Genomic DNA, 17905 nt, shown 5'->3' with positions numbered 1-17905 from the left:
GATGCCTTGTTTTTTACTGCATTTCTCTTTGATATAGACGCTTGTACGCTCTAAAAAGATCACTAGAGAATAATCTACTGTTTCTCCCAAGAAACTGAGGCTAACAGTAAACGCATAGAGCTACCTGTTATTTCCAAATTTAAAATGTAAAACGTACCCATAAAATTCTCTTTCATTTTTAATTGCTTTGGAAAAGTTCAAAAGGAATGATTTATAATCAGTTATTTGTAGATGAAACGAAACTTTATATGAGTATTTATCCCCAATACAGTTCAGTGTATTGAAAGTGATATTCATAATCTGATTTCTTTTGGACGAATGTTTGTCCGTGATTGTGAATAGTGCGACTAATGGCATTTTATGAAAGTCAGAATAACTATTATTACATTCATAATTGATATTATTCAGAATGCGGAAAATGCTCATGGAATAAACCGACAGGGCCATTTGACTGCGAAGAAGGATTCTACAGTATAGAATACTTGTTATGAAAGGAAGAGAAAGAAAATTAAAAAGATTGCAACACAGATAACTTCATGTTAGAGCACAAATCAGGAATTATATAAAAACAAGGGCTCTACTGACATTTTGTGGTCAAGTTTATTCATGCTTTATTTTTCAATTGCTATCATGGTCTCCAGTGGAGAATTTTTTTACGATGCTTTTAAATTCTCTCTCTCTCTCTCTCTCTCTCTCTCTCTCTCTCTCTCTCTCTCTCTCTCTCTCTCTCTCTCCTCAGATCTCGAAAATGAGGAACCAGCATTTGACTCTCGTACTCTGCAAGAAAGGACGATGTGGGAACATTCTGTAAAATCCATTTTGCCTAGTGGATATCAGTGAATTAGGTATGTAGTTTTTAGTCGAACGTTGTGGTTCGTATTGAGTGTAGAGAGAAGTGGAGAGAAAAATACACGACATGAATGCCTATTTCTTCGTCAGAAATTATATTAAAAAAAATGGAAGGCCTCGACAATGTAATCCTCACCCTACTACGGTGAAATCATGTGTAAGATATTCTCTCTCTCTCTCTGTCTCTCTCTCTCTCTCTCTCTCTCTCTCTCTCTCTCTCTCTCTCTCTCTGTGGTTCTGTTAAATATTTCATTTGACCTTTACTGTAAATTCAATTTCATTTTCACCTCTGCATTTGGTAAAGGCTGGCAAATGCAATCTATAAGAGTGGTACTCCTGGAATGAAATCTTTCCATACACGTGTCCGTCTTCCTTTCATATCTTTAAGGGTGGGCTGATGCAAACATCAGGTAATTTCACTTGTATCTAGAGCAAAATATCTAATACTGAGTGGTGGGCTGTAGCATAAAAACGTAAGATGCTAAATGTGCAGAAAAGAACTACATCTGGGTCATGTAGGTATGGACGTTGGTTAGCAGAGAAAACGTTTTCAGGTTGTTGGTTGACGTTCAGATGAAAAGAAAAGATATTACATTTGTGGGGGGATATTAGAAGCAAAACGTCTGCATAGGGTAGATTTATTCAGCAGTAAGATAATTTCAGTAAGAAACCTGAAACGTTCTCGGAGGTAATATTTTCACTAACCTTGTTTACAGTGGGATCTTTGGAGGGCTAGAGGGTATGGGCAAGATACAAAAGGATGGAAATAGGGGAAAATACACAAGGTTTTGTTAATTATTTTCTCCCCGTTGTTTATGGAGGCGGGATATCATCCATGGATTTAGATTAGCTTTGTGTGTGCGTGCGTTTGAGAGAGAGAGAGAGAGATTCATTGTGTAGTGTGAATTTGTTGATCTCACATTGAAACTTTTACCTGGCCCCTTACTTATTGATATCTTTATTTAGTTATTTGTTTTTGAAAAACATGAAAGTACTTATTAAGATAATAAGTTCGGTTGGGGATGGGGATATGTATATATATTATGAAACCGCGGTCAAATTGTCACCAACCCCGACTGGTCGACGAAACTCTTGAATATAGTTATAGATATGCGCGCTTAAGTGTAGCTTGAATGAATGAAAGTCATGTGCACAGCATTCATAGCTTTGCTTCAGATTCCCAGTAGCTGTCTCTCTTACGTTGCCAGTAAACGTTCGTGTGTTGAGATGTGGATCTCCATAAGAAATTTATATTTCTGAAAAATTTTGTTTCACCTTCAATAATGTACTTCGTTCGTGTTGACTTTCTGACCTGATTTCAACCCACTGCTGGCTGCACTAGGTTCCTCAAGTTTGTTGTTAGTCTCTGAGCCAGTATTTTTCTACGCAGGGTTTGGCTGGCATCAAACAATGACACTGTGTGGGATGCCTGAGGCCAGCAACATCATCCAAGAAGTCAAAGTATAGAAAGTTGCACCGGTCTTTAGAAACCTGTTGTGAATGGTAATGAGTCACAGTGAAACCTGAGATGCTAGCAGAGTGACCAAACGACAGAGATTCTTATAACTTTTCCTATAACCAGTTCTTGATAGAAAGTACAGTCGGGGGAGAGAGAGAGAGAGAGAGAGAGAGAGAGAGAGAGAGAGAGAGAGAGAGAGAGTGCTGTTCAGTTTGCGTAATTACTTGATCAGGCCCTTCTTTTGGGTAATTAATTAATCGTTGTAATTATCGAAGGTGCTGTACTAGGACCACCGATAAAAGAATATAAGGAAAAGAAAAGTTGCTGTAGCACCACACGAAAATCATTGAATTGTGAAACTATTCTTACATGAAAATGGATTAAAAACGGAGGACATCACCACATGGAGAGTAAACTGTGCTGTAATTTCAATCTAAAGTAAAGTGTCTCATATCCCATTTAGTTTTAGGTTATCGACAGCTCCCCGCAAATTCCAACGAAGAATATAAACAATATAATGAAAATTTATGCATGAAAGATGTCTTGGAACTCTTGTGTCTGTAGCAAACGCTCCCGAAACACTGTTTTGAGGTGTTTAAAACTGCAGGCAGAAGATTCCAGACAGGTAAAGAGCTTGAAGAGTAAAGTCCTGTTACAGCAAATATTTTGATAAATGTTCTCCCAGTTGCGTATTTATTACAAGTGATTCCTTTATACTACCTCATGTTTGTATTATTTTCAATTATTTATCATTGATTTTACTTATTAATGTCGCACTTATGATGATTACCAAGAAATCACTTTGGATGAATTTCGTAAAAGAAAAATGATTCCTATATAACTGTAAAAACCAACATTTTATGATATTCTTTGACTTTTTATAAGAATCATCAATATAAAGTGACAGATTAAGCGTAACCACACGAAGTTTTGCAAAGCTTAATTAAAAAGGTTGGCGGAGTATGTGTGGGAAGTTGGTCCACTTACTCAATTCATTTTCTTGTCCGCACTAATCATATAAATTTCGAAAAATCTGATCCGTATACATGTAATACTTTCATCATTATTTTTCGTATAAATTTATAAGCTGTAAATACCCTGCTATTTCCTTCTTATGTGTATTTGAAGTAGCATGAGTATTAATTAAATGTGATTAATGCCGTGGTGTGATAGAGATAGATATCCCTTGAAAATATACACCGAAAGCTGATGGGATAGCAAACAATGTTTCATGCTCAGTGGGAGCATCTAAGCTGCCCCTGTTCTTATTTTCCACCTCATTTCAGACATTTGCCTGCGTTATTCACCTTATTTACATATTGTGTTAACCTCTTAATTTCACCGAGAACAGTGAATACTTGGAATTGGATGTAATGCTAAATTTTAATGATTAAGCTGCGTCAGATGAAACTCGCCTGCTCTTGGTTGATTAGATTTTTGTAACACAGCTTAACCCTTTCCTTCCTTGATTAAACTAAATATCCGTTTGGTGGTCTTGAATTTTGCTTAAGGACATAGGTGGAATGAAACATAAAAGACGAAGTGAAAAGCTTGTTTTCATCAAATGAAAATCTTATCTCTCTCTCTCTCTCTCTCTCTCTCTCTCTCTCTCTCTCTCTCTCTCTCTCTCTCTCTCTCTCTCTCTCTCTCTCCAGATGATTTTTCTCTTTGTTGATAGATGAAGTGTCAGATACAATGGGAGATTTTCTCCTTAGGTTTATCCGTGTTTCGTTGAGGGATGAATATTACAGTTATCTTTGGTGTCAGTATTTGCTGGAGCCCCTTATATCAGAGGAAGTATCATAATGGATAATACACGTTCACAATACGTCTTTTCCCGTTTGAGGGAGGATCCGGAAGGTTTATCACTCCTGCTATTTTCAAGTCGCTGGATGTGGGTGCGAACTCCTTTTCCTCTGAAGCACAACAGATTTTTTCACCAATTATACCTGTCTGGTCTTCTGCCGCCAGGATTCAAACATTGATCCTTCGATGGTAAGGCTTGAATTCTGTCAATATCGTCAAGCTCTTTGACTTGATCGCAGCAGATGCAGGTACCTACTACCTATGTACACCTGGGTGGCCACCAATTTACACCTGGGTATCCTTGTGGGAGGTAGGCTGGGAGCGATCTACATACTCAGCTTGTCAGTAAATGGCCGCCGGCCTGCTGCCCACTAGTAAACCCAGAAAAACGTAGGGATAGCAATCTTATCCCTGAAGACTCTTCCTCCTCCTCCTCCCCCCTCCTCCTGATACTCATCATTGTCATCAAATACAATGTTAGCAGTGCTATCACAATTAATAAATCTGCGTCCATTACCATTAGGCATTATTACAGTTATTAGCATAAATATCATGTCTGTCATTATTACTGCTTTGTCCGGGAGTCTTTCATTGTTGCTGTATATAAAAAAAAGCAACATCTTAAAATATTCTGTGAAGGTTCATTTAAGAATTTATTTAGTGTATACAGGTAAAATAAACTCAGGTATAACAGAAGCTTGATGAAATAAACATCATTACCTAAATGGCAGCTGAAACCCTTTAAAGCTGGTTAGCTACTCCGTGGCACATACTAGGCGTTAATGCGGACTAAAGGGATATTTGCAATTCGCAATGCTGCTGGTGGTAATTAAGTTTTATATGTTATGAGCGGACTTAATTGCCTACTACACATTCACGCCGAATAGTCAGTCGGTTTATAAGAATATTCAAAGGGATTTGGTTTGGAACAGAGCTGTAGATAATACTATCCCTTCTCTGGAATATGGAGACACAAGGTAATTAAAAAAATGAGAAGCTACTTTTTTGACAAAAGTGTTACTTCATTGGTTTGTGGGCTGAGAAACGATAATTTCGTCAAAGTATTTCTCACTGGTTTTAGATTAGTAGTAGAATTTCTTTTTATTTTATAATAAGAGGGGGTATTGTTGGCAATGTTAACGTTGAATTTTATATGAGATGGGCGATACTTTGAAAAACACAATTCTTTTCAAGTTTAAAGAGCAAATGTGATAATTCAGAAAATATTAATATTGCTTTTATTAATAAAATTTGACATAATGCACTTACATTCTTAGGTAGCAAACCAAAACGTAATGAATTCTGACTTGCCTTAATTAAAAATAGTTATTACCAGTATTATTATGATGTGCATATAATCTTAGGTAAATAACCAAATTGTAATTAAACTTACACCAGTTTTCTGTTAGAAAAGCATGGGCGGGCGCAGAAGAAAAATGTAGAATAGAATTAAATAAAATTACTGTGTTTATGAAAAATGACGAAAATTCAAGTTAAAGATACTTGTCAAGTTAAAGTTGCTCGTCTGTAGCCTAGGTCAAAAGCAGTTTCCTTTCTAGTAGCAGATTTAGTATCAAATCTGTACTCAGCGATGAACTTAAGTAATAGTACTATGTCAGTAATGTCCCCTCTTATGCTTGTAGGTGTCAAGAGACTTTTAAGCTGTGTTTAGTTTATCATTTCTTGAGCTTGGAGTCAGTGACAATCAAACAGTTGTTTATAAGATATCAAAATTATTTGTTAGGTTCTAGTCTGTACTGAGAAGCTCACTCAATTTGAGATTAGTCAGTGCCCAATCATTCTTAACCTGCTGAAGGATAAAATTAAGTATATCTTAGTTTAACCCAGACCACTGAGCTGGTTAACAGCTCTCCTAGGGCTGGCCTGAAGGATTAGATTTATTTTTACGTGGCTAAGAACCAACTGGCTACCTAGCAACGGGACCTACAGCTTATTGTGGAATCCGAACTACATTATGACGAGAAATGAATTTCTGTCACCAGAAATAAATTCCTCTAATTCTTCATTGGCCATTCGGGGAGTCGAACGCTGGACCAACAGAGTGCCAGCCGAAAGCTCTACCCACATCTCCAATGAAGAACTGCCTGCTGAAGGAAAGGAGATCCCAGTGTGCAGGAAACTTACTCCCACTGATCTCTTATCTTGCAGGAACACTTTCGCTTCCTAGATATTAAAGCCCTTCCGTTCTAGTATTTCTTTCACACTTTACTTTTAAACTTAGCATATAACTGTTTCATTGCTAAATCTTGGTCTAGACATCCTTTCCTTGTTTAAATCAAACCTCTCCTCCTGTCGATCCTCTGCCTTCTGTACTACCTTATCAGAATACAGATATGATGTGGCGTGCCAATACGCACAGATATAGCTTGTTGTTCTCTATTGGCATCTTTATTCCATTGCTTCCGTAAAACAAAATATGTTTTCAGATTTACAGTTTTTAATTAATTCCGATGCTTTACTTTGGAATCTATGTGAATTAATCAATCGGAGTACTTTTGGTTTACAGACTACCGAGTTTTAAGTCTTCTAGAATTGGGTTCTTCTCACTGGAATTTTGGATAAAAATTAATTAAAACTTATTGGTGTTTTTCGCCTGTTGTGATAAAAATCAAATGACCTCTTATGGCTTAAGCAATGAATCTTGTACCTGGTAGCTGGATGGCATTTATAGGTTGCAGTTAGGTTAAGGAAGAACTTAAACCCCATGTGTATTCTCTGAGGCTCAAATGCCCTGCGGTAGACTTTACCTACCAAGTAAGAATAATTATCCTCTTATTCACTAGACTCAGGCTATGAAATTCAGATATATGTAGTTTGTGGTTTACAAAATACCTTGTGAATGTGGCAAATTCTACCTGGGACAAACCGGAAAAGATATTAATAAGAGAATTTCCCAGCATCGACATTGTGTAAGAATAAATTCTCCAAACAGCGCTGTTAACTTGCATGTGCAAAACTGTGGCTACCCTATTCTTTGGAGCAAAACAGAAATATTATTCAAAGAAAAAGACACGATGACAAGAAATTTGTTAGAAACGGCTTGCATAAGTCTTAGCAAACAAAAAAACTTTAATATTAGTCATGGCATTTATAAATTAGACCCTATATTCCTTCACATTGTTTCACAACAGTACAAATTCAGAAAAAGGTTTTAAATGACGCATCACCAAATCGTTGAATATTTCTCTTTTAACTTTTCTGAATTGCTAATTCGTGACCATTTGTTTATGATCTAAACAACCTAATTTTAACTTTGACAACTGTTCTTTCATCTTTTTTTTTTCCTGATGAGAAACAATGTTTGTGATTTTTATGTATGTACTTATTCTGTTTAGTTGTAATAAAGCTCTTAAAGAGGCCTGGTTGAAGGAGAAATTATCGAGCTATCAGAGTGTTTTATTCTCTTTTCTCCTGTGGACTATATTAACATTTATATATGTGTATATGCTTGTCCATATATATATATGTGTGTATATGTATATATATATATATATATATATATATATATATATATATATATATATATATATATATATATACACACACACACACACACACACACTCTCTTGAGGTAAAGCCTTTATTGACAGATAATACTTGTATGGAAGTTCGATAGTGTGAACTACACTCGTGCCAAACCGTGTACTTAATCCTTTTGATTAAAAAGCAGCTGGCAGACGTCACATCAGGCGACCATAAACTAGATTAGCTTTATTCAAAAGGGTGCTGGCCAGAGAGCACAAGTTTTAAATTTTTGAAGAAAGGAAAGCGAATGAATGTTTTTTCCCGTTAGATGGCTGGACATCGAAAACACATTTCCGTAGTGGAGAGGTATTGGTTCAGTGCATTAGTCTGTATAAAATTTCGTATGTTATACTTTTCATGAGAATATATGTGTGTATGTATGCATACTGAAGGGCAAGATTGACCTCGCAGAGGCCTACTCTTTCACGTTGCACCATGATCTGATTGTGCCATAAAGTGAATTTATAGAACGTAGTTTGATAAGCGTTTACATTCTATTCAAAACTGAATTTTATTACGGTTCTTTATAAGTTAGCATAAAATTTTGCTATGCTGTGTACGTTGTTGTTTAATGTGTCCAGTTTTGTTGCATTAATCTTTCAACAGTTAATGCCTTGACTGACAGTGTCAGATAAATTTTATTTATTATGTCACTTTATCAGAATAATCTAGCAGATGTAATTGGGGACCTCTTGGGTAAATATCTGCATCATGCAAGTAGAGGGTTACTTTTCTTTTGCTAGATGTGTTGGTTGATGGTAAGTATGCAAGAGGGTGCGCTTTCTTCGTTCGCCACTCTCTCTCTCTCTCTCTCTCTCTCTCTCTCTCTCTCTCTCTCTCTCTCTCTCTCTCTCTCTCTCTCTCTCTCTCTGCCCTTATGCTATAGATCAGGCTGGTATTTTCAGTGCAATTTATAATTATATACATCCGTGAATATTATTAATCATGTAAATAAAGCTTTCAGTTCAATTGACAGTGAGTAAAATTTTCACTGGAAATCCACAAACGTGGATTTGCACGCTGTATTGATGAGAGTTAATGCAGTCATATAGTATACTAGTCAATCATTTATTTTATTTTTATTGGCAATAACACTGAATATTATTGAATAGTCTTTATTACATGTATCCAAAATAATTCTTTTATACTGTTTCAGAATGTAAAATCCATGTTAGACAGTTAAGCTCATTGAATTGATAAATGTTTTTGTGTTAAGTTTAGTTACAGAAAAGTATAGTTTTGCAATTGAAACTTTACGACACTAATGCAGAGTTTATTATTGATTTGAATTGGTTTCTGCTGTTAGTGCATGATTATCCTTATCTGTTTCTTTTTTAGATATTGTCTTTTGTGGTTTGAGTATGATTTCTAGTAAAATTTAGAAGAGTGTCAGTGAAATAAAGGAATTATCACTTGCTTGTGGGAAAGTGAATGTTCTTTCCTTTGGTAAAATAAAACACGCAAGAGAAATATAAAGTAAGAAGCAGCAAAAGTATATGACCCGTGTTCTCATGAAGTCGTAAATGTTGCTTGTGACTACAAAGGAATTCTAGACCGATATTCGTAGCTACAGCATATTCAGCCTGCTAGTTGGAACCGCAGTCCTAATTCTGTTATGAATTTATTCTGTTTTCCAGTCGAATGAACAAACTTTGACGTGTTGATAACATTTTTGATGGCCGTATTAAAAGTGCCGCCCCTACTTTACTGGTGTTCAGGGTTAGGAAATCTCAATAAAAGTGCTAGTCCTTTTTATTATCTACATTTGTAATATTCAAGTATGTCCGCAGGCCAGCACAGCTCGGTAACTTTTTTATTTGTTTTTGCTACACAGTTTTAAAGCTTACCCAAGGTCTACCCTCCCTTTTCTTCGTTTATTTTGGTCAAAGCTAGGAAAGGTACCAGGTAGCCCGTTACGTTGGCCCATCTTAGGACTCGGTTATCAATATTCTTTATATATATATATATATATATATATATATATATATATATATATATATATATATATATATATATATATATATATATATACTATGTATATATATGTGTGTGTGTGTATAATATATATATATATATATATATATATATATATATATATACATATATATATATACATATATATATATATATATATATATATATATATATATATATATATATATATATATATATATATATATATATATATATATATACATACATTCTTCTGTCATCCAATTTTGTTCTGGTGAAGTTTTTATTGTGCTTTGTGGCTTGTGTTTTCGATCTTTATGTCTTTAGGTACTTTTAGACATTCCATCCTAGTATTAAATACTATGGCGTTGCTAAAAAAATTATTTTTTCTCGATTTTTTCACCACTGTAATCATTAGCAGTAGGTTTATCGAGATCACATATAAATCACAAAAATCCAAATATTTAGTATTACAGAATTACGATAAACAGTTTGAAAGTCCTTTTTCTCAATATCGATATGAAAATGCAGTTGCAACTCAAAACTAGACAGATGAGATCATTCGCAGCAAAATAGCCAAGGAACTCATCGTGGCGTTGAATGAGTACTAATTGAGTGCTTTGCTTACTGCATATTGCCGTTATCGCACGAAATTTTGTAACGAGTGCAGTGAATAAGCGGTATCCTTTGGCTTGAATTACCAGCTTCAATCGTTCCATTCCATTATGAATTGATACAAGATGAGAGTTGCACTGGGAAAATATGCTCACGTACCTGATCCTAAAACTGATAAGAAATTCATGAATCCCTTTATTGGATATTTGCATTTTAAGTCAGTGTTTAATATGCTATTAATGTGAGGACGTTCTGCTTCGAGTTAGAATTGTCGGTGGATGAGGCATGGGCAAGAAATATAAAGATAATCTCATCGGATGAAGTAAGTACAAGGAATTCGTCTGAGGTTGTCTTATTTAGGTTTACCTCGTAGATGCGTTTCATTTATTCCTTTTTATTTTATGCTGATTTCAGCTGTTGGTTTTACCTTTAAGGGAGGTTACATCTTTCTCAGTTTATTTATTTTATTAACACTAAGACCGACATCACGCTTTGATTTTATATCTTTTCTGCATTTATTTATACAAAAAGATTATAGTTAATCCTTTTTATTTCTTATCTTATCTGAAAATTCTAATTTTGTCACGGAATTATGTACACAATGAGGATGCTTTCTTCAACCCGCAAATAGAGAAGGCCAAAATTCTCACTGTACTAATGTATGAGATAAGCTCCCACAATACAGAGGAGAGGCCAAGGCACATTAAACATACCAAGAGAATTATTTTACGAGATAAACTTTCACTGAACATATTCAGGTTTGCGTCAGTGTATTTATGAACTTAAAGATAAGACCAAAGCAGTTCATATAAAAATGAAGCCGGATTTGATGAAAACAGGTCTAAAGCAGCTTATTTTCGAGATACCACTTTCAAATTCCTGACCGTAATGTCTCACAAATTTTGCAAGTCCGTCCGAAGGGGAAGTTGAATGTTGTCATTAGCATTTCATGCTAGTGGCCCTTGTCAGTACCTGGTTAAGTAACCATCAATGAAAGCCAGACGCTAATAGCACATCTGCAACAGGGGCTTATCTATTGCGTTAGCAACCACATCCAAAACCTTTACGCAAAGAAACGTGGAACCACAATTACAAACCAGTTTGCATGGTCTTGTTGTAAAAGGTTTGAAAAAAATCGTATGGGCACAGTGACAGTATTAATGTAAAAATTTAAACTATAATACATATATAAAAATTATATATATATATATATATATATATATATATATATATATATATATATATATATATATATATATATATAATTCTAATTTTTGTCACGGAATTATGTACACAATGAGGATGCTTTCTTCAACCCGCAAATAGAGAAGGCCAAAATTCTCACTGTACTAATGTATGAGATAACCTCCCCACAATACAGAGGAGAGGCCAAGGCACATTAAACATACCAAGAGAATTATTTTACGAGATAAACTTTCACTGAACATATTCAGGTTTCACTGTATATATATATATATAATATATATATATTTATATATATATATATATATATATATTATATATATATATATATATATATATATATATATATATATATATATATATATATATATATATATATATGTAATCTGCTTTTCCATTTTTAAGTCTTGGCCATTCAGTCTTTATAAAGCTTTCATATTACACCGAGAATTCATTCATGAGAGAAATTATGACAACGAGGCGGTAAGGTGGGTGATTTTCCTATTTGCGTCTAATGCGTTAGGAAATAAGGCAGTAAATTGAAATGAAAGGAACTTTACAAAAGGGGAAATCAAAGATGTTCCCGACCAAGGCAAAGTCATTTACGTTTGGGTTAGTCTCGTTCCTTCTGTCGAAGTTAAAGCCATTTTTCATAGAATTAGTCCTGCTCCTCCTGGCCAAGATAGACCAGTTATTCACAGAAAATTATTCCTGGTTCTGTTTGTCCAGAACAAACAGGAACTATTCTTTTGTCCTCATGTCCAAGACAGAGCAATTTTTCACAGAATTATTCTTGGTCCCGTTTATCCAATAAAGACCAATTTTTTCATAGAATTCGTCTTGGTTCTCTTAGCTGAGACAGACCAATTGTTTTCAGAGAATTATTCTTGGTCTTCATGGCGAAAAATATCCGTTTTCATAGACTTACTCGTGGTTTTAGTTTTTTGTGGTAAATTGTCTTTTATGTCAAATTGCTACTCAGAGACACTAAAGTATTCAACAGAATTCGCATGAATTAAGCTTTTTTCTTATTTAACGTTTTATAAATTTTTCACTAGAATGTTTTTCTTTTTGCACGCTATATTCATTGGCATTAACTCTTCCATATATAGTTATTGTCATTCACAGGAATATTATTATTCTTTGGTTACCAGTACAGTTCTGTCTTAGATATTTAGACATATAGTTCTGTTAGGTATTTAAATATATTTATATACGTAGGGACAGTCATAGTATAGAAATGTAACACAACAGTTCTCACTTGTAAGCCTGTGATTATTTTTTTATATTCTAGAAACAAATGTAGTAAAAAAAGTTAGACTTGTGTTATCATAATGAATGTAGAAGGTATATATATTCGTATTTCGGTCATTTACAGTATGATATCACGTGTTGCATAATGAATGAATACTGAATTGCATTATTTTTACAAGCAGTATCCTCTCTGTTTCTGAGCCGAAACCGTATGACATACATATTTGATGCCATTTGATGCATTGTTTGTTCCTGCATCTCAGGTGAATTCTTTTAATGGGACTTGAATTATGCGTTAACCCCTGTGAATAATTATTCTGTTTCTTGTCTCAGTGTTTACTCACGAGCAAAATCGACACGCGTGCCATTCCTGCCCTTGTTACGACGCCAGCAGCCAAAGTGCTTTTTCAAGTTATGAAGAAAATGTTGGGTAATTCTGGATTTATAGTGCAATGCAAATTAGGAAACACATGCTGTCTATGCTAATAAGATTCGATAAGCATGAACTGATAATTTTTGAGACTTAGTGAAAAGGAAATAATTTCTTGTCATGAAAATCTGATCATTCTATAGAACTGTCATCCATTGTGTATCTGTAATGAACATAACAGTGATTACTGTACACAGTTCGTACTTGAATGAATTTCTGGGCAACTTAAAATGGAGAATCGGTGAAGTTTATTTCACCTATGCTTTTATTGTTACCCAAAACTTAGTCATCATTTTTATTGCTTTGAAACATTAAAACGTTAGTGTTTCGAGGGCCCTAGTACCATAAGAATATGTGGTAATTAAGATGTTTCTTGAGAGTTGTCTTGGCACGAAATTGGAGGGTAGTACTAAGAGTAACGTCTAGACTCTGATTAACACCTAATTCATAGCGTAAGATGTAAATAATTCTACACTGCCCGAATATGTATGTAAATGTTATTCCAAATGCATGTATGCACGTGTATATATAGTTTTACCTTGGTCTTTTTCCCCTTTTTCCTTTGAACTGCTGAGTGCCAGAAGGATGAGAGCCCTCAGGTTTTCAGCAAGTCCATAGGGATGAGGTTGCTAGCCCATGCTTGACTCTGATACCATTTACAGTTGGGCCGAATGATGGGCTGGCCAGGGATTGAACCACAGACCTGGGGTATGAGAGACAAGTGCTCTACCATTGGTAAAGAGATCTCGTCACTGAAGTCGGAGGTCGTTGCTGTCAGTATGAGAATCCACTCGGTGACAACCACTTAATAATTCCTCTTCGGTATTATTTCCAAGGTAGAGCGAATTGGCTATTAAACGACGTTTGTAGCTTAGTGTTTGTGAATGTTAAAAATGTCACTATGATGTGATAAAATTCCCCACCACCACCCCCGCACACGCGCGCGCACGCACACACACATATATATGTATATACGTAAACATGCATATATTTACTTATATATTTGTATTATGTATGTTTACATGTGTATATATATAATTATACATACACACAGATGTGTATACATATATACGTATATCATCACCGCGCACTTCCAATGTAAATTTAAAGCGTCAGCAACTTCAAAAGAAATTTGCTGTGATTAATTTTAAAACATCATGAAAATGGTTTTGTGAGGCTAATTGGAAGGTCTGTCAACAGAACCCGGTCTAAGTGGTTCATGGTTTCAACATCGTCCACTTCATCCTTCGTATCCTCAGCTGCGAACTCTTCTGATGTACTGCCAGAGTGCCTCTGCCCCTCTGGCATTAGTTCCACCAAGTGCCTACAGTGGTCTCATGATAGGGTTCGTAGCACCCTTTTCCTAAGGATCTCCATCTCTCCAGTGGCACAGGAAGGCGATTACTGGAAATTACTTTAATTAAGGATCTAATTAAGTGGAACTTCCCCATGGCGTGAGATTCTTGATGAAATTAATTATGGACGAAAGCATGGACGCCTCATCTTCCTGCGAGTGGTTCTTGCCATTGTTTCGGTCGTTGGACGGATTCTTGTTACCTCCTCCAACGAAGCTGGTCCGGTATGTTTGTTTGTTTGTTAATATGCCCGCTTGCCTATTTGTTTGTGTGGGTACGCCAAGACTTGTGCCTTTGTATTTACGAAAACTTAACGAAAGATTTGTCTAGTAGGTGGCAACAGGTGATTATAATTTGGTTTAGAGCTGGACTGATCTCGATAAGGAACTGTTCGAAGGAAGCCAATTGAAAGGTTTGTTTTCTCCGAACACTGCTGTTGCTTTATCCTTTGTTAACGAGAAATTTCGCTGTTGTAATTAGATGTCACTTTACGAAAATATATTGTCTTCTGTCGATTCTAGACAAAATTTTTCATACTTTGATTTATATAAAAAAATAATTCTTGTCAAGATTTTGGGTGCTGAAAATTTATTCTCGTGTTAAGTAATGTGGCGCTGGGAAAACCGTGACGTGTTTAACAGCACACTGTCTGAATTTTACATCCATCAAGTCATGTTGTGGCCCTCGTCATAAACAGACATAAAAATTAATTTTGATCTTGCCCATTTATTTTATGGTTCCTTCGTTGCAATGAAATATTTGTGTTTGGAGGTAGGTACACCAGTTTCTAGTAATTTCTCGTTCATGCAATAAAAGAAATAATAATCAAGATCTTTACTATGAACGTGACCTTTGGCCTTGCCAACGAGAAAAGAATTCCACATGTATCGCCACAGCAGCAAATTGATCACCCTGAGCTGGTTTTTCTCTCAAGTTCATCTTGTCGAAAATGTCTCCTAAAAGTTTAGTTCCATCACGTTTCACCGGCATTTAATCATTCAAGATAAAGCATGCAACTGGCAACAAGGGTAAAAACATAACATCCTCTTCTAATTTCGATGACGTAGAGAGAGAGAGAGAGAGAGAGAGAGAGAGAGAGAGAGAGAGAGAGAGAGAGAGAGTAAGCTTTACTCGTGACTATACGACGAAAGTTAATAAACGGCCTACGTAAATCCTCCTTGATGATGTGACCCATTCTGTTTTCATTTGCAAGATTCTTTGATGAAAGATCATAATGGAAAAAAATAGCTTAGGGCTGGTTATCTCATTTTCTGGAATAACAGCCTTTGAGTCGCCATGAAACATGATTATATTTTAAAGATTCAAGTCCAAATAGCCTTCATCTTTCGTTCGTTTTTGTAGTCTCTGAAAGAATTTGTAATCTGTAACGCCACCCACTTTCTGCCTTAATTTATCTGATGTATATATATCACTCGGTATTATATTTAAACCCATGCTTATAACTTGGTGTTTTGTTATTACCGTATTTGTATTGATTTTGCTTTTTTTTTCTTTTATCAATTTGAACCTTAGATCGCATTAGCTTTATTATCAATTGTTATTGAAGCTTAATTTGTCCTTATGCTAACAGTGGCCCTTGTTCCTAGCAATGCACTGGCCCTCCTGGCTTATTCGTTACGATTATACGCCATCCAGACCGTAGAGGTCTTCCAGAATCTATTAAAAACAGTATTTAGCCGTTCATTTCCAGTCATTTGGTCCTTCCCCAGGTCAGCTGATATGTAAAGAAATTATGTTTGTTACCTGTCCTTTTTAGAACTATTAGTCGAGTAATTTGCCTTAAGTATTACCTCAGTCTGGGATTACTGCTAATTTATATAATTGTAAGTTAATTGGTCGTCAAAGAACGAGTCATAATTGCTGCAAATATTCACTTAAAGGGATAGTTAAGACTAGCTTTTAACATGGGCAGGCGTAACCAGCAATTACCTCTGAATACATTTGTTAATATTCTTTTTCATCATTGTAGTAATTGCGACTTAATAGTATTTTTATAGAATGCCTTACTTATCTTGATATTCTTAACGTTAGGTCATCAGGTCTTACGTCGTCCTCATAATTCTCGCAGAGATAAACGCTCACTCATCCGCACACACCTCTTTAAAATTTTAGATGAGAATCGTTGCTTTCAAATGCATTTTATAATACCTGATGCTCATTGAAACATGAAATTTGGAGCAACCCCATCGTATTAGGATGGTAAAAAAAAATGAGGAAATCATGTCCCCTTAATTTTTTTTTTATATGGTTTTTAATAAAACATGGCTTTCCAGTCAAAATAGACTATTCCCTTAAACTGAGTATAATATACTATTCTGAGCCGCTAATCACGAGTTATATATGTGCAATTAAAATATTCTGCATACCTTGTCATACATCCGGATACGCTTGATATCTTACAGATTGAGAATTATAATTGATCCACTCATATTGCTAATTTTTCTCATTCAGGTGTTGACATCTATTATATAGAAAAAATTCCGTAAAATCCTTTTGCCACCCAGATTTAGAAAAAGCAATCTGGATTCAACTCGGAATCTAATTAATCAGCCGTTACCTTTCCCATGGCTTCTAACACAAGATTTTCAGTTATCCATGCAGTACCTTATTTAGATACGTATTAGACAGGCAGCGAGGCAAACTTAAAAAGCAAACAGACCAACAAATAAGCAAAGAGATACAGATGAATACACAAACCTTGCCAAAGTTTGTTAGCAGAGGTAAAAAAAAAAAAAAAAAAAAAAAAAATTGTTTCTAATCAAAATGAGCGCCTGGCGCTTACTCGATCAGTGTCTCTAAATGGCTGATAGATGGCAGATTCTCGTATGGAATCTAATGACTAGCGCTTCCAAGTAATTAATGGATAGAAGAGTGGACATTCATTTGTATTAGTGTGATGAAGGGTTAAAAAATTGATGAGTTTATGGCTGAGTTGTAATTAGAAATTTGGTATGTGGAAGGGTTTCGCTGGAATTATTTGGTTTTAATGATTATTATTAGCTTTAAACGATGTAAACAAACTATATAAACACTGATCCATTTTGAAGTCAGAAATCACGCACTTCTACTCAGTCAGGCACTGCAAACTTAACTTCATACAGAACATTGTTTTAGGGCATTATTAATCAAAGAGCTCTGAGTTATACGACTCGGAATGTGGAAGATTCAGTTTAAATCTTAATCATTCAAAAATGGCAGTTATTTTTATAATGGCAACTTTGTTGAAGATATGTGTGAGATAAACGAAACAGATTATTACGACTCTGTGTACAAACACGAGTTCCCTGTCCTTCGACATTATTATGTCGATTCAAATATCTTTCGTAAATTGGTTCAAGGAATGATTGCACAACTCAATAAGAACTGAAATAAAATTCTAACGACGGAGGTCATGGTCACTTCCATGTTTTGTTC

The 17905-nt window shown here is 35.2% G+C and overlaps 2 protein-coding genes across 2 annotated transcripts in view; one reads left to right on the top strand and one right to left on the bottom strand.

Annotated features, from left to right (window-relative positions):
* Gpa2 (Glycoprotein hormone alpha 2) overlaps window positions 1-17905 on the bottom strand; it is an 88716-nt gene that overhangs the window by 53924 nt on the left and 16887 nt on the right. The window lies entirely within an intron of this gene.
* The window catches only part of LOC136847566 (alpha-(1,3)-fucosyltransferase C-like), a 39900-nt gene continuing 36600 nt past the window's right edge, over window positions 14606-17905 (top strand). The window contains exon 1 of the mRNA XM_067119289.1: window positions 14606-14694. Coding sequence (XP_066975390.1) covers window positions 14606-14694 — 89 coding nt within the window. The remainder of the gene's footprint in view (window positions 14695-17905) is intronic.

This window comes from Macrobrachium rosenbergii, chromosome 17 (genome assembly GCF_040412425.1).
Source record: "Macrobrachium rosenbergii isolate ZJJX-2024 chromosome 17, ASM4041242v1, whole genome shotgun sequence".
Taxonomy (NCBI): Eukaryota; Metazoa; Arthropoda; class Malacostraca; order Decapoda; family Palaemonidae; genus Macrobrachium; species Macrobrachium rosenbergii.
Note: the sequence above shows the minus strand (reverse complement) of the source record. Positions and strands in the feature narration are given on the sequence as shown.